This window comes from Sebastes umbrosus, chromosome 5 (genome assembly GCF_015220745.1).
Source record: "Sebastes umbrosus isolate fSebUmb1 chromosome 5, fSebUmb1.pri, whole genome shotgun sequence".
NCBI lineage: Eukaryota > Metazoa > Chordata > Actinopteri > Perciformes > Sebastidae > Sebastes > Sebastes umbrosus.
Genome location: NC_051273.1, coordinates 495,967 through 522,284, shown reverse-complemented (window position 1 = coordinate 522,284; position 26,318 = coordinate 495,967). Strand labels below are relative to the sequence as shown.

The following is a 26,318-nucleotide window of genomic DNA, read 5'->3' as shown; positions in this document are numbered from 1 at the left end:
CGGAGAGGCCGACGTCCTGTTCGCTAGTTCGCTGGTCAGTTCGCCGCCGCTGCTCGGTGATGATTGACAGACGCGGAGCTGCAGCTCCTCTCGGCAGCTCGGTTGTTATCGCAGCTTCGTGGTTCCGGTAGTTCCGGTAGTTCGGTAGTCACCGTAACAGAAAGCAGAAGTGCAGCATGGCGGGTCCAGAACCAGAACCAGCCCGGACTCCTCTCCTCTCTCACACCAGAACCAGAACCAGAACCGCTGCGCTCGGGTTGATGAGGATGTTATTTATTGCTTTTATTCACACGACGCGAGCGAACAAACAACAAGGTGAGTACGAACCTCCGCTAGTGCTAACGGCTAACGGCGACCTGTTAGCGTTAGCATTAGCGTTAGCATTAGCATCGGAGCTAACTTCCGCAGACAGTTAACGGGCTAACGTCTACGGAAGTTAGCGTTAGCATTAGCATTAGCATTAGCATTAGCATCGGAGCTAACTTCCGCAGACAGTCTTGTGTCAGTGTTTCCTCTGCGGGCCAACTGTAACTCTGCTAGCTCACATTAGCATCAACACAGCAGCTACTGATCTCCTTCATGAACTAAAGGACATTATTACAGCAGATAACGTTGAGTTATTTATGTGAATTATTGACTAAAGGACATTAAACACGCAGTTGATTGACAGTTGAGCTGCTGGTTGATAGTGAAAGTGTTGCTGTTGGTGAACTAGCTCTCTGTCTGGCCTGACTGTCAGCCGTAGCTCGGTCTGTAGCATGTTGTCATGTTGTCATGTTGTCATTAGGTCCATATATGGCTCAGTTCAGCTAACAGTCAACCTAACACACCTAAAACACCACACAGCCTGTTAGCTCTAATGCGAGCTCACAGCTCATACTAGTGTGTGTCTGAATGTAACTGACAGACTCATTAATGCTCCTAACATCACTTCCTCACACAGACACAGACAGAGACACAGACAGAGACACACAGACAGAGACACACAGACAGAGACACAGACAGAGACACACAGACAGAGACACAGACAGAGACACAGACAGAGACACACAGACAGAGACACACAGACAGAGACACAGACAGAGACACACAGACAGAGACACAGACAGAGACACAGACAGAGACACAGACAGAGACACAGACACAGACAGAGACACAGACAGAGACACAGACAGAGACACACAGACAGAGACACAGACAGAGACACACAGACAGAGACACAGACAGAGACACAGACAGAGACACACAGACAGAGACACACAGACAGAGACACAGACAGAGACACACAGACAGAGACACAGACAGAGACACAGACAGAGACACACAGACAGAGACACAGACAGAGACACACAGACAGAGACACAGACAGAGACACACAGACAGAGACACACAGACAGAGACACAGACAGAGACACACAGACAGAGACACAGACACAGACACAGACAGAGACACAGACACAGACACAGACAGAGACACAGACAGAGACACAGACAGAGACACAGACAGAGACACACAGACAGAGACACAGACAGAGACACACAGACAGAGACACAGAGACACACAGACAGAGACACACAGACAGAGACACAGAGACACACAGACAGAGACACACAGACAGAGACACAGACACAGACCCGATAGAGGAAACGTTTCAATCAGTCAGGTGATGTGTGTAAACGTGGCTGAGGGATTCTGGGTTGTGACCCTCCCTGGTTCTATCCGTGGTTCTGTCCCTGGTTCTATCCGTGGTTCTGTCCCTGGTTCTGTCCCTGGTTCTGTCCCTGGTTCTGTCTGTGTCTCTGTCTCTGGTTCTATCCCTGATTCTGTCTCTGGTTCTATCCGTGGTTCTGTCCCTGGTTCTGTCTCTGTCTGTGTGTCTCTGGTTCTATCCCTGATTCTGTCTCTGGTTCTATCCCTGATTCTGTCTCTGGTTCTATCCGTGGTTCTGTCCCTGGTTCTGTCTCTGGTTCTATCCGTGGTTCTGTCCCTGGTTCTGTCCCTGATTCTGTCTCTGGTTCTATCCCTGATTCTGTCTCTGGTTCTATCCGTGGTTCTGTCCCTGGTTCTGTCCCTGGTTCTGTCCCTGGTTCTGTCCCTGGTTCTATCCGTGGTTCTGTCCCTGGTTCTGTCCCTGGTTCTGTCCCTGGTTCTGTCTTTGGTTCTGTCCGTGGTTCTGTCCCTGGTTCTGTCCCTGGTTCTGTCCCTGATTCTGTCTCTGGTTCTATCCGTGGTTCTGTCCCTGGTTCTGTCCCTGGTTCTGTCCCTGGTTCTGTCTCTGGTTCTGTCCCTGGTTCTGTCCCTGGTTCTGTCCCTGGTTCTGTCTCTGGTTCTGTCCCTGGTTCTGTCTCTGGTTCTGTCTCTGGTTCTGTCCCTGGTTCTGTCCCTGGTTCTGTCTCTGGTTCTGTCTCTGGTTCTGTCCCTGGTTCTGTCCCTGGTTCTGTCCGTGGTTCTGTCTCTGGTTCTGTCCCTGGTTCTGTCCCTGGTTCTGTCCCTGGTTCTGTCCCTGATTCTGTCTCTGGTTCTGTCCGTGGTTCTGTCCCTGGTTCTGTCTCTGGTTCTGTCCCTGGTTCTGTCCCTGGTTCTGTCTCTGGTTCTGTCTCTGGTTCTGTCCCTGGTTCTGTCCCTGGTTCTGTCCGTGGTTCTGTCTCTGGTTCTGTCCCTGGTTCTGTCCCTGATTCTGTCCCTGGTTCTGTCCCAGGTGATTTATTTATTTATTGTCCTTTATTTAACCAGGTTAGTCCCATTGAGATCAAAGATCTCTTTTACAAGGTAGACCTGGCCAAGACAGTGAAAGTAACAGACAACATAAATTAACAACATTAAAACTTGCTCATACAAAACACCTGACACACACACAGACAACCTGGACTGCAGCGAATTCACCAGAGCTTTGAACTCATTCAAGGTAACTCAGTTCTGTCCCTGGTTCTGTCCCTGGTTCTGTCCCTGGTTCGGCCCCTGGTTCGGTCCCAGCTTGGTCCTACGGACCAGATGACAGCCGGGCTGAGTTATTGATCCAGCTGTCAGATCTACTGATCTACTGATCCATGTCAGGTCACAGTGACAGGTCCAGCAACCTGGGAGGGGACAGCTGCAGGCCAGGTCCAGATAAGCTGCTGGGACAACTTTAAAACGTGTCTGGTGCCTTTAAATAGTTAACATAGGTCCCATGAACTGTGCACAATCTGAGCATTTATAGGGAGGCTATCTGGCAAATATCACAATCTGCTTTATTGGGAAAGTATGTGTGCACATATAAGGAGTTTTTTATTGCATTGCTCTCAATGTGCTACTCACACAGAAATAGACACAACAGGACAGCAAAGTTGGTCAAATGAAGGAAAATAATAGACAGGACTATTAAGTACTAGGGCTGACAGTTGATTAAAATATTTAATCATGATTAATCGCATGATTGCCATAGTTAATCGTGGTTACCCGCACATTTTTTATCTGTTCAAAATGTACCTTAAAGCGAGATTTTTCAAGTATTTAATACTCTTATCAACATGGGAGTGGACAAATATGCTGCTTTATGCAAATGTATGTATATACTTATTATTGTAAACCAGTTAACAACACAAAACAATGACAGATATTGATCCATAAACCCTCACAGGTACTGCATTTAGCATAAAACAATATGCTCCAATCATAACATGGCAAACTGCAGCCCAACAGGCAACAACAGCTGTCAGTGTGTCAGTGTGCTGACTTGACTATGACTTGCCCCAAACTGCATGTGATTATCATAAAGTGGGTTGTCTGTAAGTTATGCTCGTGGCGTTTGTCACGTTTTTCATTGACATTCGTGATGTGTTTTCTGTAGTTGTTTCCGTACGTGTTTTATTTAGTTTACTTACTTATTTTAAGCCCAACGATGACGTTTTCCCTTAAGGCCCAGACACAACAACCCGACATCAAAGAACTAGCGGCGACGAAGGCCACCTATTGAGTCGCCTCACGCCGCCTTTGTCTGGTCAAAAAGTTGCACTTGAACACACCGCAAAGACGACAGCCGACGGCCAGTTAGCACGTACGTTCTGCGCCTGCGTGAGAGGAAATAACTCCACTCCAGCATGCCACGGTAGTCTGTATGCATCATTCAAAAAGGGAAACTGAGGACGGCGGATATACAAGCTGTTGTTATGATACATACGTGAAATAAAGCGGCATTTGCCAACCATTTTAACATCTTCAACATTCTGAATCTGCTGAAAAAACTCAGACATGGGCAGACTAGAGCTGACTGCGGGACACACCGGAAAAAAATAGACGGCCGCTCACTGACGGCCCCAAACTGTCCGACAGCCGACTGTCGGCTTGGTGTTGCAGGACCTTTATCCTATCTAAGTGGTTTACTTGCCTGAACCTAACAGCAGACGCTTGCATGGCGTACAAATGACACACGAAAAGGCTAAAATGCATCCTCATGACACGCTGAATGTGTCGAAATTTTCCATTAAAAGCTTTACAAATGATCATCTATAATAGGAACGGTGGGTGTTTTGGTGTTGGAGGGTTGCTGACAGTGTGTAACTGATGTTAGCTGGTTGTTTTAGTGTACAGTAGTCTGTATAACGCTTACCAGAGGGGAGAAGTTGTGTCCGAGGTGTGAAGGGTCTGCATATTGTGACGCTTTGCTTCTATCAACCTCAACACTGCAGGGTCGGTGTTAACAACATCACTGCTAGTTCACTATTTAAACTATGTGTGTGATTTAAATGAGAGAAATGACAAAACATCTTGTTTTACTTTCAGTTTGACAATCATCCGTTGAATAGGCCCGCTATTAATGGATGTTTTAGACGGATTGAGCACCAAAGAGTATTTTCATTGAGGGCATTTTGAACTTTGTCCTATCTTTGTTTAGATAGTGATCATATACTGAATAACGAGAGACGTAAAGTGATCGAAACACAAAGCTTCACGGTCTGTAGTCCGGTGTAACTCTCACTTCTGTTGTCTTGTATGTTCCACGAGGTACTGTAGGAAAAGCTGTCTCTTTCCACTCTACACTTACCAAGAAATGTGACTTTCTTGAACTTGTAAAAATTCCCTCCAGCTCTGACCAGATGCTCATCCATCTTTATAATAGCTCTAATGTTAGCTGTGAGTGTTCTTGTGAATTCTTAGTAGTGACAAATCTAAAAAGGAAATGAAACTGTGAGTTGATGCATGAAGCGATTAGATCACCTGGATCTGCTGACGCATTTTAATCTGAAATGCAACAGTTTAAGTGTCCAACAAAATAATAATAATAGGTATCCTTGCTGAAAGTGTGCTGTGTGAAGGTTTCTGGACAATATTTGTTACATACATTTGCATAAAGCAGCATATTTGTCCAATCCCATGTTGATAAGAGTATTAAATACTTGACAAATCTCCCTTCAAGGTACTTATCAACATGGAAGTGGACAACTATGCTGATTTATGCAAATGTATGTAAGTCATGTATGACAGATATTGATCCAGAAACCCTCACAGGTACTGCATTTAGCATAAAACAATATGCTCAAATCATAACATGGCAAACTGCAGCCCAACAGGCAACAACAGCTGTCAGTGTGCTGACTTGACTATGACTTGCCCCAAACTGCATGTGATTATCATAAAGTGGGCATGTCTGTAAAGGGGAGACTCGTGGGTACCCATAGAACCCATTTACATTCACTGATCTGGAGGTCAGAGGTCAAGGGACCCCTTTGAAAATGGACATGACAGTTTTTCCTCTCCAGAATTTAGCGTACGTTTGGAGCGTTATTTAACCTCCTTCATGACAAGCTAGTATGACATGGTTGGTACCGATGGATTCATCAGGTTTTGTAGTCTCATATGATACCAGTATCTTCACTCTAGCTTTAAAAATTGTCTAAAAAAAAAAGACAAAAAATTTCCGAAATAAATGTCCGAAATAAATGTCTGAAAAATGTCCCAGAAAAATGTCAGAAAAAAGTCTAGAAAATGTCTGAAAAAATTAAGAAACATGTCTAAAAAATGTCCGAAAAGTAAAAAAACAAATGTCTGAAAAATTTAGAAAAAAAGTCTAAAAATTGTCACAAAAAAAGTAAAAAAAAAAGTCAGAAAAATGTCTGACAACTGTCCGGAAAAAAGTAAAAAACATGTCCGAAAAATATTCAAAAAAAGTCAGAAGAAGAAAAATGGCAAGTTTGGAGTGTTATTTAACCTCCTTCCTGACCAGCTAGTATGACATGGTTGGTACCGATGGATTCATCAGGTTTTGTAGTTTACTATGATACCAGTATCTTCACTCTAACTTTAAAACTGAGCCGCTACAACCTAGTTGTGTTAATGTGTTAAAGAAATTAGTGGCGTTAAAACAGATTTGCGTTAACTCGTTATTATCACGTTAACTTTGACAGCTCTAATATATTTATATTTTCAACATCTTAGGGAATTGTTTTGCTCCTCAATCACAGTTTTTGGGGGCATTTGTCCCTCTCTGACACCGGCTGTGAACATGATCTACGGGTTGATGTCGTAGTTGTTTGGTATTTCGGTGGTGTCGGGTGAAAAGCTTCTCAATAGAGTGAAAGCATAATAAGTATGCAGTTGAATTTCTATGCTCTTAAAGCTTGTAGATTCATACTTTGAAAGAGTCAAATGCAAAAAATGCATCCGGTCCTGTTGATAATAGTGTGATTATTACTTAGGATTGACTACCCTTTAACACACAACTGAAGAACAGGAGAAATACCCGATTGACTGACACCTTTATAAATAACATCCTGAATCAGATGTTATCATGTGTTCATGGTGGTGGGCGTTACATCTTGGTACCAAACGTCCACATAAAGTCAATCTGATCTTCCTCCTGTCTGCTCTGAAAGTACGAGAGATTAAAGTTCAGGCAGGGAGTTTATCTTTACTAGTAATATAATGTGTTTCAGAAGATATAATGAACTAACTGATGACTTTAGCTGGGCACATTTGGGAGGAGGAGTCACTTACCGAAAGCTATTTTTAGATATGTCCATTTCTCTGCTATAATTTCCAGTATTTATGAAGTGTTAAATGTTCTAAACTCTGCTGTAATTACAAACAGACTGTTCAGTGACGCTGATCATACTTATACGGTCTTTCTGTGTTTATTTTTTACAGCATTCATTCAGTCAGACACAATTCTAGAAGTTTTACATTTTGGCGAGGGAAGCCTCTTACAGGTAAGTTCTGTTGCTCTTTATTACTTCCATTAAAAATGAACTATTACACAGATACAGAAACATTCACACGAGGCTGAAATAAGTTCCATTTACTTAACCTCTTAATGTCATAATGTCTGGTTAAGTCAACGGTAAATAATTATTTATGTCTCTGTTGTTTTTTGCAGGCAGAGTCTGACATTGATTTTAGTTTATATCACCAACAAAGGTAAGTCTTTATTTTTTTCACTCTCCTCTTTTGCAGCAAATATTCTGTATGTTTAAGTAGTTAAATGACATTATAATGAGCGTGGGTGTAGTCCGGTCGGCTGCTGTTTTACATCCTGTTCCTGGACTGCATTCTTTTGTTGAGAGTTGTTGTGTTTCTACGAGGCAAATAAGCTTATATACAGTTATAGCCTGAAGGGTTCCTGAACTGATCTGACTCAGCAAAACAGCAGCAGCATACTTAAAGGGCGGGTCCATTATTTATTTATTTCTTTTTTTATATATCATCCTGTATCTTCCCAGTGGTGTTCCTGATGTGTTCAAATCCCAACATTCACATTATGGTCAAAGTATGTTTTATCATCAAAAGTCTATTTGCCCTTCAAGCACTTCTAAAACCTTTTTTCATTAAAAGCCATCTATAGGCTGAAAGAGGAAACCGAGAAAGTCACGGAAGGTCTCATTCTTTAGGTTACAACCTGTTCACACATTAGCAATAAAAGAACGATTAAAACAAGTTTAGATGTGTAAAAGCTAGGGGTGGGGAACACTTTTTTTAATTTAATATTACCCAAGTATGGTGATGGTATTGAATCAGGAGATAGGTGTATCATCCCAGCCGTAGTAAAACCATACATACAGTCCCTTTAACGGCTCGGTTTGTCTCACCTGTTGCTCAACCTGAAGAGGTTCGATGTGGCCGACCGCTACAGCTAATGTGAGTTTGACAGTGACGAGGCTGAGAGGAGCAGACGGGCAGATAAATGGTTGTGACATTTCATTACTTTAACCATCGGAGCGTTACCTCTGCTGCTGACAAGTGTCTCTCTAAGTGGTTAGGTCACATTGCCTCGTAGTCTCTTAAATGCCTTGAGACAAACATAGCTGACAGGAGAGTGCTCCATAGTGACTCTCTAAGATCTGTGCAACATGCTTAAATACTGCACAGATTTTGCAGTATTATGTGTGTATACTTCACCCACTAAATGACCGTTTGTGTATGAATTACTCACCTTGTGTTACCTTGAATTCTTGAAATTGTAAAGGCTTCACAAACAGCTTGTTTCCCTGTGAACTCCTCCCTCCTCACATACCACTGACATGCATTACCACGACTGTCTGCTGTTGTCCATTTATGTATTTCTGCTGCAGAGAAAAACCTACTGCACTGAAAACAAATTCCACTGGCCTTCGTCGTGTGGCTGATAAACAATCTGATGTTACGGAAGCGTTGTTTTCCTCTCATGCCTTCCACGGTGAACGGAGAATCAAAAAACAGAAAAGTAGAGTAAATGTCTCACGTTTAACAGCAAAACTAGATAAAAACTTCCATTTACAAACGCTCACACAACCGGTGCAGAGTAATGTCATTGATCCAGTCGGATGCTTCACAAACACATCTTCACTAAAGCTTTACTATTTAAAACACTTCAGACTGAAGCGTGAGACTGTTAACGCTGAGGCATTGCCTGAAATTGGAAGGCACTTCTGATTTTTGAGTATATTTGTTTCTTATTATTACACGGCTGTGTTGAATACTGGATTCTGATTGGTCACTCACGGCGTTCTGCGGTCTGTAATTTCTGTATAACAGACCGTTGCTATGATGTGTCTGATGTCGGACTCTGGAGGACCGTTTTTGTGTCAAATTATTGATTTCTTCAGTAAGTAGCCGTGTAATAAGCAAGTTAAGCGGGTTATTGTTGTGAAAGAATCCCCTTCAGGGCGTCGGGGTGCAGCATCGCCCTGTCCGGGATTCTTTCACAACAACGACCGGCTCGCTGTACATTATCTCTGTACGTCTCTGTGTAAACACGTAGCTCGCTAAATAGTTGAGAAAACAGAGCTGTAAATGCCTCACGCCTCTCAATATCCCGTCTAATCTGTAGGCCAACAGATATCATATTTTAAGTTGGTTTTATTGTAAAACCAACTATTGCAATATTATTATTATATATTTGTGTACAATTTGATTTGTATCAACCAAATATACATTTATGTACAAATTGTTGGAAATGTAAGTTGTATGTAATGAAATGCAAACAAAAATACATTTGAAGTGGGATATATTACCAAGATATAAATATACTAGGGCTGTCAAAGTCAACGTGACAATAACACGATAACGCAAATTTATTTTAACGTCGCTAATTTCTTTAACGCGTTAACACAACCTGCTGTATTTAGGTTGTAGTGGAGTTTTAAAGCTAGAGAGAAGATAAAGATAAATAACGCTCCAAACGTACGCTAAATTTTGGCGATGAAAAACTGTCATGTCCATTTACAAGGGGGTCCCTTGACCTCTGACCTCCAGATGTGTAAATGTAAATGGGTTCTCTGGGTACCCACGAGTCTCCCCTTTACAGACATGCCCACTTTATGATAATCACATGCAGTTTGGGGCAAGTCATTGTCAAGTCAGCACACTGACACACTGACAGCTGTTGTTGCCTGTTGGGCTGCAGTTGGAGTGGAGAGTTATTTCCTCTCACGCAGGCGCAGAACGTACGTGCTAACTGTCCGTCGGCTGTCGTCTTTGCGGTGTGTTCAAGTGCAACTTTTTGACCAGACAAAGGTGGCGTGAGGCGACTCAATAGGTGGCCTTCGTCGCCGCTAGTTCTTTGATGTCGGGTTGTTGTGTCTGGGCCTTAAGGGAAAACGTCATGGTTGGGCTTAAAATAAGTAAGTAAACTAAATAAAACACGTACGGAAACAACTACAGAAAACACATCACGAATGTCAATGAAAAACGTGACAAACGCCACGAGCATAACTTACAGACAGCCCACTTTATGATCATCACATGCAGTTTGGGGCAAGTCATAGTCAAGTCAGCACACTGACACACTGACAGCTGTTGTTGCCTGTTGGGCTGCAGTTTGCCATGTTATGATCTGAGCATATTGTTTTATGTTAAATGCAGTACCTGTGAGGGTTTCTGGATCAATATCTGTCATTGTTTTGTGTTTATTGATTTACAATAATAAATATATACATACATTTACATAAAACAGCATATTTGTCCACTCCCATGTTGATAAGAGGATTAAATACCTGACAAATCTCCCTTTAAGGTTCATTTAGAACAAATAAAAGAATCTGTGATTCATTTAATAATTAAATATTATAATTTATTGACAGCCATAGTTTTTTATTAAAAAATACATTTGAAGTAGGATATATAACCTAGATATAAATATTACCAAGACACAAGCGATGATGATGTCATGCAACTGCTGAATTAAGGTACTGGCAACCTTTTTTTGGTCCAGTAATAGTAAACTGTTAGTGAAGATGTGTTTGTGAAGATGTGGAGCATCCGACTGGATCGATGACATTATTCTGCACCAGTTGTGTGCGAGCTGGTAAACAGATGTTTTGATCTAGTTTTGCTGTTGTTAAACGCGGCCAACATTTATTCCAATCCATCGAGACTTTCTCTGTTTACATGAGAGGAAAAATAAAGTTTTCTACAAGAATTGGAGGTTAACACGGGGTGAGTGATTGATGGTCATTTTGGAGGTGTGGGCTGGCGGTGATGTGTCCAACAGGTAGAACTGCTCCAACAGGTACACACTGTCTCCAGGGCATGAAGCGTGTACCAGTCAGTTGTGTCGCGGCCTCGACATGTACGTCGATACTGTGTCCTTACTCCACATGTGTGTGTTTAGTCTGCATGCAGCATACAGAAGACCTTTACTGTTTGTACAGTATGTTCTCATCCATAGAAGGGTTATCTCCCTCAGGCATAGCATGACCACTCCCTCGGGTCAGAACGGGGGGGTGTATTTAGCTGTTTGACTGTTAAACTTCCCCTTTTCTTCATTGTGTAGTGTTTAGAAACCTTTGGATGTTTGTTATGACACAGAAATTCAAATACTTTTAACCGTCACTATGTTTTATTTGATTTGATGTGCTCGTCTTAAAGGGATAGTTGTTTTATATATATATATATATATATATATATATATATATATATATATATATATACCGCTTTACCTCGCCGTCAGACAGCCCTTTCTGACGGGGAACTGAAGCCGTTATCTATGCTCTCTTCAAAGCCACCAGACTACATTCACAAAAAACAATAATTTTAGCTCTGGGAACACAGGAGTAGCTGGACTCCCGCTGCATCGATCAGTTAGTTTGTTTGTGTTATTTATGTGACTTTGATGTTTTATAGGCTTCAGTTCCCCGTCAGAAAGGGCTGCCTGATGGCGAGGTAAATGTATTTTAGCCACCTAAAAAAAATCAATATCAGTTTAAAGGTCCAGTGTGTAGGATTTCAGGGGGGGTCATTAGCAGAAATGGAATATAATATTCGTAACTAACAGGGCTGGGACGATCCACCTATCTCCTGATTCAATACTATCACCATACTTGGGTGCCGATTCGATATAAATTGTGATTTTTGTTAACTTTTTAACACTAGACCATGGAAAAGAGTTGAATCATACTCTTCTAGGGGACTTTTACTTTGTAAAATCTCTAAATGAATCCAGTAAAAATGTTTGAATTTCAGCATGTATGTAGTCAGAGATGTCCTGAAGTCAAATATATCAGGATCATTGTCAGGAGTTATTTATTAACCAGCATCGCAAAAATCAAAGAATAAAGACATTCCCCTCACAGATTAGTGGGATTTTCTTTTTAATTTATAATGTTTTATACTTCTGGTGAATATAATCCATCAATCTTATTTCCATAGATGTATTTAGTATCTACAGTTCCCTTTGTTAACACCTTATTTTGAAAAGCGGACGTAGTCCCACGTGTCTACTTCCTCTAACTTCTCCAAGGTGGTCTCTAGCTCTCCCGTCAGCTCCGTTCTCTTTATCCATCCATGGTCAGCTCCATCGGGGCCGTTTCAATGCAGAGAACAGACATGTCAGTATCTGGGTGCTCTATAGTCGTAGCGTCGGCCCATTTGACCACGGAGACGAGAGCGACGGCCGGCTCCACCGCCACGTTACCGCCATACCGTAACGTTTCCTGTCCGTGACAGAGTTAGCATGCAGCTTTAGCTCTGCTCTGTCTAGCTCTGCTTTTCCTGTCAATGTGTGAAACCCAAAGTGTTTCCATCCTTTACTGGATGTGTAGTGTTTACCACGCTGGTCCTGAAGTCAAATAGATCAGTCATTCAGGAATTATTTATAATAAATATTATAATATTTTCTTTTTAATAATAACAATAAGTAAGGGACATGTAATGTTTTATTCCTCTGGTGAATATAATCCAATCAATCTGATTTCCATAGATGTATTTAGTATATACAGTTCCCTTTGTTAACACCTTATTACTTCCTTACTTCCTGTAATTTAATAGATTATTTTAGGCGTCTAAAATGTCCACAGCAGTACATTTCCTCCCGTGCTGTTACTATGGAGAAGTACCTCATACTACCCCACTGAGAAACACCTGGACTCTCCCTGTAAGGTTAAAGTCTGATGCTGGACGTTATGCAGATCTGAGGCCAGCAGGCTCAGCCCTCCTCATGATCTCCCCCCCCCCGGCTACTCCGGTTACACCCCGACATTCAACACATTAGTTCTGAAGTGCTGAGCCGAGCGTCCATCTGAATCTTTAATCCTGCAAGAATTTTGTCAGTAGTTGTTATATCGCTGTGAGAAGTGAGGACAGGCTGCAGGTGACAGATTACCCAGGAGGAGCAGGGCCACGTCGGGGCTCTGTGTGGATTACTCTGCTCCTCAGGGGTACGGAAATCAATCCTCTCTCCACTGAGCTCTGCTATTGTCTGCTGCCGTACACAAAGACTCAGTAGTAAAGAGGTGAAAATGATCTCTGGTTGATTGTCTGACCCCGGGGGTGATGTTAGAGTAATTACACGTGAGTGATTAGTGCATGCCGTTGGGTACCAACACATCAACTCTGCTGCAAAAGACAGGACGATTTCAGCTGTAGTGTTTCCCTGTGTGTAATATTCAGTATATTCAACTGATGGAAGAAGTATTCAGATCATTTACTAAAGTCAAAGTAAAGTCAGCTTTTCATGGTGTCAGAAGAACAGCTCTGTTTTCAGCTGTGTGACGATGTATTCTCCAGCTGATCCAAGAGGCTTTTTAAAGAGTTCATTTAGCTTCAGAAGGACGAAGAGTAGAACTTTCACTTCATCCTTCAGTTTATCACAAACATTCAACTTCAACACACCTGGTTCTACCTGGTTCTACCTGGTTCTACCTGGACAGGAAGTAACAGATACATGTAGTGGAGTAAAAAGTACTACTCTGTGATGTAGTGGAGGAGAAGTAGAAAGTAGCAGAACATGGAAATACTCAAGTTAAATACAAGTACCTCCAGTAACGCCCACTCAGCCGTTAGCGGGAAGCAGTGACGTAGGTTAGCACAGTGAGCTAATCAATAAGGTTATGAACAATGTGAATGCCAACACTAACTTAGTCAACGTTAGCTGAGCTACGTTTGGAAATAACGGTTTGGATTTATTTGAATTGGGGTTGTACGTATTCTCCCGTGTTCTGAGATAAAATGACTGTTTTGTGGCTTTGAAGAGAGCGATATAACGCCTTCAGTTCCCCGTCAGAAAGGGCTGTCTGACGGCGAGGTAAAGAGGTGAACATATTCTAAATATAGCGTATACTTAAAAGGAGCAGTGTGTCGAATTTAGTGATGTCTAGTGGTGAGGTTTTGCAAGACGAGTTTCAACAGATATAACATTGCCATTGCCACTGTGTGAACAGGTTGTAACCGAACCTAAACAATTAGACCTTCCACGACTTTCTGGGTTTCCTCTCTCAGCCTGTAGATGGTTTTAATGGAAAGAATTCTGATCGTTTTTTAGCGGAGAAATCAAATGGATGTGACGTCATGCGCGCTCGCGAGTGCCTTCACTTTCAGCTCTGCTTACAGGGCTAACAGTGAGCAACCGTAGCTAACGTTCAGTTAGAAATGGAGTCCGCTAACGCCAACAAACGACCAGCTCCCACCACCACAACTCAGACTCCTTCACAAACTCCACGGAAGCATAAACAGTTATATCTAGTGAAGCTTGTCTTGCAAAACCTCACCACTAGACGTCACTAAAATCTACACACTGCTCCTTTAAGTGTACGCTCTATTTAGAATATACTCACCTCTTTACCTCGCCGTCATACAGCCCTTACCTTGCCGTCAGACAGCCCTTTACCTCGCCGTCAGACAGCCCTTTACCTCGCCGTCAGACAGCCCTTTACCTCGCCGTCAGACAGCCCTTTCTGACGGGGAACTGAAGCCGTTATATCACTGTCTTCAAAGCCACCAGACTCCATTCACAAAAACAGTAATTTAACCTCTCAGAACAGGGGAGTCGCTGATCTACCGCTGCATCCATCGGTTAGTTTAGTTTGTGTTATTGTGTGACTATCTGATTTATTCATTGATTATTAATCCCTGAAGATCCGTCTCAAGTTTCTCTCCAAAAACACAAATTTACAAGATTACATTTGAAGTAGGGCAGTCAAAGATAACGCCATAATAAAACATTTGTTGATTGGTGATGAATCCATCGGTACCAACCATGTCATACTAGCTTGTCGTGAAGGAGGTTAAATAAAACTCCAAATTTACGCTGTTTTTGTCCGAAAAAATGACAGAAAAAATGTCCAATAAAATGTCGGAAAAAAACTGAGAAAAGTTTTTAAAAAGTTCGAAAAATGTCGGAAATTTTTATTTCAGAAAAACATCAAATAAAAAGTCGGAAAAATTGTCCAAAAAAACGTCGGGAAAATGTCTGTATGTAACGTTAATATGCTGACTATAAGGATGTATATATACTGTACATGAAGCAGCGTAATCATGCAGAAACCTACGTCAGGTCAGCGTGTGGGAGAATGGTTTCAGAAGTGCTTGGGGTTATTGAAGCTAAAACATATTTTGACCAAAATGTGAGTATTGTGATTTGAACACATGAGGAACACCACTGGGAAGATACAGGATGATATAACAACTAAAACAATGGACCCGCCTTCTAAGTGCTTTACCTCCGTCTGTATTGTTGGTAAAATCAGCACGTCGGGTCACTCAGGTGTTTCAGGTGCTTTTCAGCCATCTAATAATAAATCGGTTATGTGCCACGCCCGCATCGCTGATGAACTTCTCTTTCCATGAGATTTACATGAAGGCTCTCCTTACACAGCTCTGTTGTATATACAAAGAGGAGTTGCTTCTCTTTCGTGGGCCGGCCTTATCTATTGTTAAGATACACCTGTTGTCAGACAGGTTTCGGCGAGCTGTGACTGAGTCCTACGACCGGGCGCTGCAGCCGATGCTCAGAAGCAGTCTCCTTTGTGTGAGAGAAACAACCTGGCTGAAGAGTTTACTTTACCTGTTCGGTTGAATCATGTATTCTCTTTTAGTCTGTGGATTTTCATGGAGGTTTTACATATGGAAACAGAGCTCTCTATGTGGGAGTGGTGCTGCGGCCGTCGTAACGCGTCGTTGAGAACGCCGGGTTGCAGACTGTGTTGTCTCTTCTTGTGTGTTTAGCTTCTCATTTGTTTAAAATACACACAAACATGGATACTGTTGTTCCCGTCCTGCTGCTGCTGCTGCTGCTGCTGCTGTCACATCTCCCTGTCTCTCACAGCGCGTCGCCGCACCGCGGGAACTGCCGCCCTATACGATTTGAACCTCCAATGTTGGACTTTCATGAACAGTGAGTGTTAAATTCTTACACTAATTTATTATTTAGTTTTTGTTTGATCTGTGTTTTTATTACATTGTGTTTTTATTCATTTCAACCTCTTTTTACTGGAGCTGTGTGTTGAATCACTGACTTTAAAAACTCCATAAAATGCTGTTTTTTCCTGAATAGTTTCTAAAAGTCGAGGCCTTAACGCTACTAAAACATCACTCCAAGTGGATTTAGTCCAGACTATGTTTGTTTGACAATGCTTTCAATATTTTAGTTACAAATAACTACTCCATTTGGAGTCAAAATTAGTTGTTTTTATTGATTTTCTACTGTGCACAATGGTAGAATGTGATGATGCACAATGGTAGAATGTGATGATGCACAGGGTAAACGTCATGACCAAAGGCTCCATTGTGGTCTCATAACCTCCTGTAGTGGATATCAGGAGTATTTTAGAGCCAGATTCCCTTTCATGAGGTAGAAAACCCATTTGGCACACTTTGGGTATCCAAGTGGCCAAATGGAGAGTCCTCCTGGTCCTATCCTGACTAAAACCTTTATAGAATCTATGTGCTTTGTGTTATTTCTATCTGCTTTGGCTCAGTTGTAGTTGAGGAGTTGCTGAATGAATTCAGTGGCGTCTCTGTGCATGTCATCATTGCTATAATGGTGTTATCCACTGTCTCATCTAGAAAACATTTTAGGAGAGGATAAAAATGTTCCTTTGGTTCATCACAATTTACTCAGGCATAGTAACAGTCACAATGTTCCTGACACTGGGGATGAATTCTCTGAGGTATTACCTATCCAGAGAGACCAAGATCATGAAGATAGACCTGCTGGTTGTGGAGCTATTACAGATTTATTTGGGGTAGGTCTGTGTAGGAGAACCACACCTTCCAGTAGGGCTGTAGAGGTTAAGTTGCTCTTTTCTTTTTGACATGAAGAGACATAAATCTCATTTACTGTTGATCAAAAGCATCATCTGTTATGATATTAAACAACATTTCCAGTGGAGAGTTCTATACTCTTCTACTCTATAATATATGTAAAAGTTACTGTGAGCTGACCACCCTCAGCCTGTCAGCAGTAACTACACCACCGAGGAAGCATGTTAACTCAGCTTCACCTGCACCAGACCTATTAGACCAACATTCCTCTCTGACAGTGGGTGCAGCATAAACAATGAGCAGCCGATGACCCAGCTTCAAGGATAGCTGACCTTAACCAAGGTGCAGAGCAGGGATGTCACGGTACCAGGGAGGTAGTAGTCCATGCCAATACCATGCCAATTAAATCCCAATGTACTTCAAAATACACTCCTTTATTACCATCTGATTTATTATGAATCCCTGAAGATCCGTCTCAAGTTTCTCTCCCAAACTCAAATTTACAAGATTACATTTGAAGTAGGGCAGTCAAAGATAACGCCATAATAACACGCACATTTGTTGATTGATGATGAATCCATCGGTACCAACCATGTCATACTAGCTTGTCGTGAAGGAGGTTAAATAAAACTCCAAATTTACGCTGGTTTTTGTCCGAAAAAATGACAGAAAAATGTTCAATAAAATGTCGGAAAAAAACAGACAGATGTTTGAAAAAAAAAGGTCGAAAAATGTCGGAAAAAAAGTTCAGGAAGAAGTCTGAAAAATTTCCAAAAAAAACCCGATGAATCCATTGCTATCAACCATGTCATACTAGCTGGTTATGAAGGAGGTTAAATAACGCTCCAAAGTTAAGCAGAAAAATCACAGGACAATGTCAGAAAAATGTTCAGAAATTGTCCAGAAATTGTTCCAAAAAACAAAAGTCTGAAAAATGTCTGAAAGAAAGGCAGAAGAAAAGTCTGATACTGGTATCATAGTAAACTATAAAATCTGATGAATCCATCGGTACCAACCATGTCATACTAGCTTGTAGTGAAGGAGGTTAAATAACACTCCAAACTTATGCAAAAGTTTTGTCATGTCCATGTTCAAAGGGGTCCCTTGACCTCTGACCTCCAGATCAGTGAATGTAAATGTGTTCTATGGGTACCCACGAGTCTCCCCTTTACAGACATGCCCACTTTATGATCATCACATGCAGTTTGGGGCAAGTCATAGTCAAGTCAGCACACTGACACACTGACAGCTGTTGTTGCCTGTTGGGCTGCAGTTTGACATGTTTATGATTGGAGCATATTGTTTTATGCTAAATGCAGTACCTGTGAGGGTTTCTGGATCAATATCTGACATTGTTTTGTGTTGTTCATTGATTTACAATAATAAATATATACAGACATTTACATAAAGCAGCATATTAGTCCACTCCCATGTTGATAAGAGGATTAAATACTTGACAAATCTCCCTTTAAGGTTCATTTAGAATAGATAAAAAATGTGCGATTAATTTGAGATTAATCACGATTAAATATTTGTATTGATGGACAGCCCTATTTATTTTTTATTTAATCAGGCAGTGTCATTGAGACGTCAGATAAGATCAGATAATAAAGTTTTAAAATATCTAAGTGGAATGCAAGACTGTAGTTTGAGGACAGTTTGCAGGTCATTTCATTTAAAGGTGCAGAGTACCTGAAACAATGTGAGGTATTTTGGAAGCTTCACCAGCAGAGCTTTATAAATGAATAACATGAAATGGCTGGCATTAAACCGGTGTATATATAGTTTCCAGCCCTAGTTGGTACCAAAAGTACCGGTTCTTGTGACATCCCTGCTGCAGAGAGTAATTACTTCAGTAGCTCTCAGAGACCGACTCACAGTGAGAAACCAGCTGTCCGACTTCCTCAATAAACAATCCACTTATCAGCTGTGAATGTTTGGAGGGCGTGAAAATGAGACCTTGAGAATCTCTCCACCCCGTTTCTAATACACCGGAGAGGAAGGTCTGAATACATCAGCACGTAGATCCAGACTCAACTGAAGATGTTTATTCATTTAAAGATGTTAAGATGATGCACACGTTTATATCCAAACACGCCTCTTTATCCACTTAGTTTAAAGGACCATTTAAAGTGATTTCTGAGGTTCAATCTGCCGACTGGTCATCCCTCACAGTGAACTTTTATCCTCGAGCCAAAGTATAACTTCGTCATTGCATGATTTTGCATCCCTGAGCAGAGAGAATCATAAAATCTCCCCGAGTTTCAAGTTCCCTGCGAGTTGATTTTCATATTGAAATGAAAGAAACCACCGGCTGCCTGGATGGTTGTAAATCAAAGAGTTTAGGACATGCTTTGCATGTTGATTGGCAGTAATGTGGGCAGCATGCAGTTTACAAATGGATGGGTTTCTAACATCCACTTGTTTGCTCTTTACAATAAATAAATAAATTATTATATAATTAATAAATATATATATATTAATTATGTATATAATTAATAAATTATTATATAATTAATAAATTAATAAATTATTATATAATTAATACATTAATACATCATTATATAATTACTAAATATATATATATATATTTAATTAATTATTATATAATAAATACATATATATATATTAATTATATATAATTAATAAATAAATAAATAATTATATAATTAATAAATAAATTATATATAATTAATTAATTAATTATATATATATAATTAATTAATTTGATCTTGTTGAGTGGCTGCACAGGGAGGGTCATCTTACTTTGAAAAACTCTCAAAAAGAATTAATATGACACAAACCTGTTTCCTGTTTCTTCTTATTGTCTTTAAAAAAAACTTTGGTTTATTTTTATAGTTAAATTATTCACCAAACTTGTTGACTCTTCACGTTTTGAAGTCATTCATCTTCTGTTTAAATCTATATCAGGTTGTGTCAATTTGTTGATGTCATTGTGACTTTATTATTCTGTTCATATGTTCCATCCATGTGTTATTCTACATTTGTATTTCTTTTAATACGTTGTTGTTTTCTTCTTTGTTCCCAGGCCCGTTGGAATGCCAAAAATGGAGAAAGTTTATTTACATAATCCTAGCTCAGAAGAAATTAGTTTGATATCAATATCAGCAACAACGGCACATTTCCACGCATCCTTTTTCCAGAATAGGGTAAGTTACTGTTAACGTTGATTTCTCTGTGTCATGAGTCCGGTTGTCACAGCACAGCTCACACTTGTCTACTAAGAACTGTGACATGCAGATTATCCTGTTATTATAAAAATACCCAGCTGCCTTGATGTGAAGTCACATGGCTGAGTGTCGTTCTCATTATATAATTAGATGTTCACACTTCATGGAGCATTATGAAACATTAATAAATAACTTGGCTTCAATATTGTAAACAAGAGAATAATCCGGTAAAACAATGTTTCCTCCTCCTCCTCCGGTCTCTCAGGTGATGTCTGATTTAGTTTAACTCCAGTAGACTGGAGGAGTCTGGAAGCTTCTTTAAACAGCATCAGCATAGAAACTCTGACTATACTCAGCGGATGCAAATCACATGTGTCATCATTAGAACATGTGACCACAGCGATGAGATGAATAACCGTGTTTAAAGAGACGCTCCAAAACTCACAGTAAACGAGACTGGGAAGGATGGAAATAACTATAAATCAGATGGATTGGATTATATTCAGTATAAAACATTACATGTCCCTTATAAATTAAAAAGAAAATCCCACTAATCTGTGAGGGAAACGTCTTTTATTCTTTGATTTTTTGGGTTGCTGGATAATAAATGTAATGAATAATTCCTGATATATTTGACTTCAGGACATCTCTGACTACATACATGCTGAAAATCAAACATTATTATGCATTCATTTAGAGATTTTCCAAAGTAAAAATCTCTAGAAGTCTATGATTCAACTTCAAAATTGCAATATCGAATCGCCATACTTGTTGAATCGCAATACTTAAAAAATGGCAGTACATATATACCCTTCACTCTTTGCGTTATATCGTGAAACTGATCAGGTATTTACTAAAATGCCGGTGCAAAATGATCCCAAGCAGCATGTGTCAATCAACACATAACGACACATTCCCACCTCCGGAAGTTCAATGCAAAGATAACATAAGACAGAGTTTGGCGAGGTGGTGAAGCAGCGTGGGATCATGGGAGTTGTTGTCTTCATTGTTAGGATTCCTTCAGTGTTCATGGTTCAGGAGGTTTTTACCACAGAGGTCTCCTCCTCTCCAAAACAACAAACACTGAACGAAGCAGCTTCACGTTGAAAATCAGTGTTTCTACGACGCTGTTTGGCGGACGCAGGACATCCTGGAGACGCTGCGAGCCGAGCCGAGCCGCCGCCGCTAACGTTTGCTCAGCTTGTTTCTCTGATAACTCCAGATCCAGACGATTAAAATCCTTCATCTTCTTCATCTGGTTCAAATATAAAGTTAAAAACCACCAAGATCTAAAAAGTGATGATGACGCCAGTGACATGCGACCAAATGAATCGCACCGCTACCTTAAATAAAATGACGTATTTCTCTGGTTTAAACGTTGTTGACTTGTAGGTCTTGTCGTTTTTAGACATTTTAATGCAGAAAAGGGACACATTCTACCTTTTAAAAGACAAAATAGCATAATCAGAGCATGCATACGGATAAAGAACTTGACTGATTTGTTTTTTGATCTATATTATCTTGGTGTTTTCTGCACTGCGTTTGGAGACTCCCTGTTCAGGACGGACCTGTTCTGTGGCTTTAAGCACATTCGCTGCATGTTTAAGTGGCGTAAGGACACGTTGTAGTTTCATTGATTATATAACGCAGGTCGTAAAGAGGAAGATACAGCATGTGCATGAGGTGTTTCAGTGGTAATAGTTTGGTCTGTTAGTCTGTAGGGCGTTAATGTGCACATCAACGGTGTGAAACAACTTCAGAGTTTACAAAGACGTTCAGTTGGAAGGATTTCAGAGAACAACCTGAGGCCTCCGGTCCTCTGTCATGAGATATATATGTGTGTGTGTGTGTATATAAAGGCTTCTCTACATCAGGGAAGATACAATCACACCTCCAGGGAGATCCTTCATTTCAGATACGAACATCATTAGTTAAGTTAGAGAGGAAGGTTTGGTAATTAACATCATTGGTGAACTTTCCTCTAGATTCCACCACATTTCTATGAATCATTGCCAACGTTAATAGAACGGTAGAATGATTTTTTTTTTTATATGAACATTGTCACATTTTGGTCCACAAATCAAACTCCTATATGCAAAAAATAAATATATAAAAAAACATAAATTAATACATTTAAAAAATAATATCTACAAAATCCTAGAATTCAAATAAAATGCAAAAAATAAAATAAAATAAAATAAAAGAGACAAATCAAATACATATTCCTACATTCAGCTGCACCATGGTCTAATCTAATCTACAAGCGCACGTCTCCAAATCTTGAACAGAAGAAACAAATCACCGGTCAGTCGGCTCCGGTCTCTCCAGTTCGCTTGAGCGGAGCGGAGGAGTTTTAGTTTGGTAGCATTTATTCACCGACAAATAAACTGAACACACACTGCTACACCTACGTTCACAGCAACAACCTCACACTCACCGCCAACACACACACACGGACACTCGTTAAAGTTACGTCGCGCTAACAGACTGTATGTGTGGCGGCGAGCACGAAGCTTCCGGTGATGCTAGAGCTGCTAACGTAGCACAAACACACACACTGTTTGTTGGACACTCGCTAAAGTTACTACGGGCAGACACACAGCTGACAACCTGCTAAACCAAACTAAATGTGCGGTGGAGACTTTTACTGGGAAAGTGGCTGCATGTCCGCGACACCACACGCAGCATCGTAGCTGCTAGGTTAACGCTCCCGGACGGTGAACTGGAGACAGTGAACGCAGCATCGTAGCTGCTAGGTTAACGCTCCCGGACGGTGAACTGGAGACAGTGAACGCAGCACGAGGCACAAATCTCGTCGGTTAACGGTTAATAATCGGTTAACGAGGGTCGGTTATTCGTTAAGAAAATGTTTCGAAGTTAGCATCCCTAATACAGATATCTTTGATTTTCTGTGCTCTTTGGCAGTTTTAGTCCACGAGTCACTGAGCATTCATGAGGTTGTATTGCACAGATTTAATTTACTGGCGTCTTCCCTCAATAGAAAATGTTTCTCATTAATGTTTTATGGTTGAGTCTCCATGGTGTAGCTCTTGTCATATTTTTCCGGTCTTGGGCTTTCTAGATATTTTGTAATTGTATTGCTGGTTGTTTGTAATGGTTGTGGTGAGAGGCGGTGTCCTGGCGGTGCATTCCATTCACAGATGAATTTATATTATGTAATCATGTCGTCTGTTTCCTGATTGGCGTCTGTGCCTCACCTGATTGTTATGAACTGGCTTTGCTGCTTGAGTGATCACGCTAATGACGGCTTAACGCTGAAACACATTTGTTTTTTTATCTGTGCGTGCCGCTGATTAGTTCCCTCCGACGTTAAGAACAGGTTTACAGGTTGTTTGCAGTACAGAGAGTTTTCTGCAGACGACTCAGATTCTTTCTAGCAGAGAGATGATGTCAGCGCTCGACAATGAGGATAGCCCGGGGCGAGTAAAATGCCACGTCAGGCTATTAAATCTAGCACACTTACTTGCCTGATCGGGACACATTGTTTTTTTCTGGAGCTGATGATGTAATAATAATAATAATAATAATAACTTTATTTATATAGCACCTTTCAAAACAAGGTTACAAAGTGCTTTACAATAAAAGCATGATAAAAGTAATTAACATCCAGAACTTAAGATCTAAACAAGATAAAATCATATACATACAAAATAAAATCTTATATATAGTTACAACAGAGCACCGTCAGTTAAGAAAAAGGCATAATGTAAAAGTGAATCTTAAGAAGAGGCAGCAGAAGAAAAACATTGCTGGAATTGTATAGGGGTAAAAACACGACGAAGTAAAAAAAAAAAAACAGATCTGAAAAATGTCTGAAAAAAAGATCTAAAAAATAGATCTGAATAAATGTCCGAAAAAAAGATCTAAAAAAATAACCGAAAAAAAAAGATCTAAAAAAATGTCCGAAAAAAAGATCTGAAAAAATGTCAGAAAAAAAAGTCAGAAAAAATGTCAGAAAGTTGGAACCCTGAATTCACCATCATAAAAAATCCTTATGTGAATATGTCAAGGCTTTATTTTGGACCCATCCCCTTTGATTTATTAAATATCTTGTGTTTATTTCTACTTATGAAGTGTTATTTTTGCTTTGTGTTGGACTGCCTCTTCATACACTAGGACTCTTCTCTATATATAGAGAGAGATCTCTGCTGTGGTCACATGATCCAACGTGTTTTGCATCACAACTTACCAAGTGACTGTTGGTGTTTATTAGCTGTGTCAATATGTACTAGTACTTTTAAAGTGTACACTGCACAGTACGTTCTTATTTACAACTAATGAAGGTACTTAAAATATTGAGTTAAGATGAGACTTTAACTGTAACTAAAATTACACATTATTTAATCTGTTATTTTAGTTCCAGTTAATGTTCTCCTCAAAAGAAGCTTGAGCTCTTCGTAGTAAAGATGCAAATACGAGATTATGTCTAAACAGGAAACTAGACAGTCTGAAGCAGGGTTAGTACTTTAACAGTACAGCAGAGGTTCATGGAGTATTTTAGAGAAGTAGATTGTTTTAAGTGTATATAAAAACAGGATATATGTACACTTCTGAAACCAACTCATGCCCTTTGGCTGTCGTATGAAAGTAGCACGGTTTTATATATAGTTTCCTGTTTGAAGAAGTTTCCTGACTCAAAACTTAATAAATGAATAAAGCTTCTGTTCTGTTACGTTAGTGTAAAACCTCAACAAGATATTATTTTTTCAGCTGTTTCTGTAGATATTATTATTATTATTATTATTGTATCATGCAGAACTAATATGCCCAAACAGGCTCACAAGACGCTGTTATTTAGTAAAAGGAAGACCAGAAACCAGAGCAGCAACAAAATTAATTAATAATAAATAAATATATACAGTATATGAACATACAGACACCGTTAAAAAAATTATACAGAATATAAAGAATATATGTACACAGGGTCTGAAATTAACCTTTTTCCTCACCTGCCACTTCTGAAATCTACGTAGAACGCTTTAAAATTGTAAACACTGAGTCAGCGGTACCAGACCGTAGAATTTTGGAATATATCATGTAACCTTTAATCCATATATATCTATATTTATATTTAGGCTTTACAGTTGCTTTTTAAAAATAATATTTCTTAATATAAGGAAAACCTGTTATTTGGCAGGTGGTAGGTGCTAATTTCATTCCCTGTATGTACATAAATATAAAACATAGTGTTGTCTTTTTCATCAACAATATTGCATATTGGGTACGACAAACAAAAATAAAAATAAAATAATGAAACACACACACATACATACCGGTATATAATGTAAAAAAGAAAAGAATAATATAAATAAATAAATACATAAATATAAAACCTAGTGTTGTCTTTTTTCATCAACAATATTGCATGTTGGGTACGACAAACAAAAATAAAATAATGAAACACACACACATACATACTGGTATATAATGTAAAAAAGAAAAGAATAATATAAATAAATAATATAAAAAAATAAATACATAAATATAAAACATAGTGTCGTCTTTTTTCATCAACAATATTGCATGTTGATATCGTCACATTTAGTGTTTAATAACGTCGGTGGCATCTCGTCTCAGTCGTGGAGAAAAAGGTCGTTTACCAACATATTAAGTCAGAGTTTCGTTAACTTTTCTTTTTTATCCACGTTTATTATGTACGTACTGTATATCTGCCCGACAAATGGGCGCTTATTTAAAAATGTTTAAATGTAAAAATATACCCTCCCTTCCTCCACCCCAGAATGCACAGGGGTACGACAACCCCAAACATAAATGAATACATACAATATACAATATATATATATAGATATATATATTGTAAAAAAATACATAAAATCATAAATAAATAAATATATGTATATACATAAATATAATCCTTTCCCCCACCCCAGATGGCACATCGGCACAACACAAAAATAAAAATAAAATAAAATAATGAAAAAACAAACCCACACACCGGTTTATAATGTAAAAAAAAGATTTAATGTAAAATGTACATATACATAATTATAAAACATAGTTTCGTCTTTTTTCATCAACAACATTGCATGTTGATATCGTCACATTGAATGTTTAATAACGTCGGTGGCGTCTCGTCATCGTCTTGTCATCGTCTCATCGTCTCGTCATCGTCTCGTCTTAGTCGTGGAGAAAAAGGTTGTTGACGAACATATGTA

At 39.8% G+C, this 26,318-nt stretch overlaps 1 protein-coding gene and 1 long non-coding RNA gene across 2 annotated transcripts in view; both read left to right on the top strand.

Annotated features, from left to right (window-relative positions):
* Positions 1-26,318, top strand: part of tmem131 (transmembrane protein 131) — a 52,075-nt gene continuing 25,757 nt past the window's right edge. The window contains exons 1-5 of the mRNA XM_037770710.1: positions 1-315; positions 7,124-7,185; positions 7,353-7,393; positions 15,993-16,061; positions 19,980-20,100. Coding sequence (XP_037626638.1) covers positions 177-315; positions 7,124-7,185; positions 7,353-7,393; positions 15,993-16,061; positions 19,980-20,100 — 432 coding nt within the window. The 5' untranslated portion in view covers positions 1-176. The remainder of the gene's footprint in view (positions 316-7,123; positions 7,186-7,352; positions 7,394-15,992; positions 16,062-19,979; positions 20,101-26,318) is intronic.
* On the top strand, positions 22,869-25,459 carry LOC119488807. The gene is made up of 2 exons (XR_005207035.1): positions 22,869-23,265; positions 23,481-25,459. It is a non-coding gene; the product is annotated as an uncharacterized LOC119488807 (long non-coding RNA).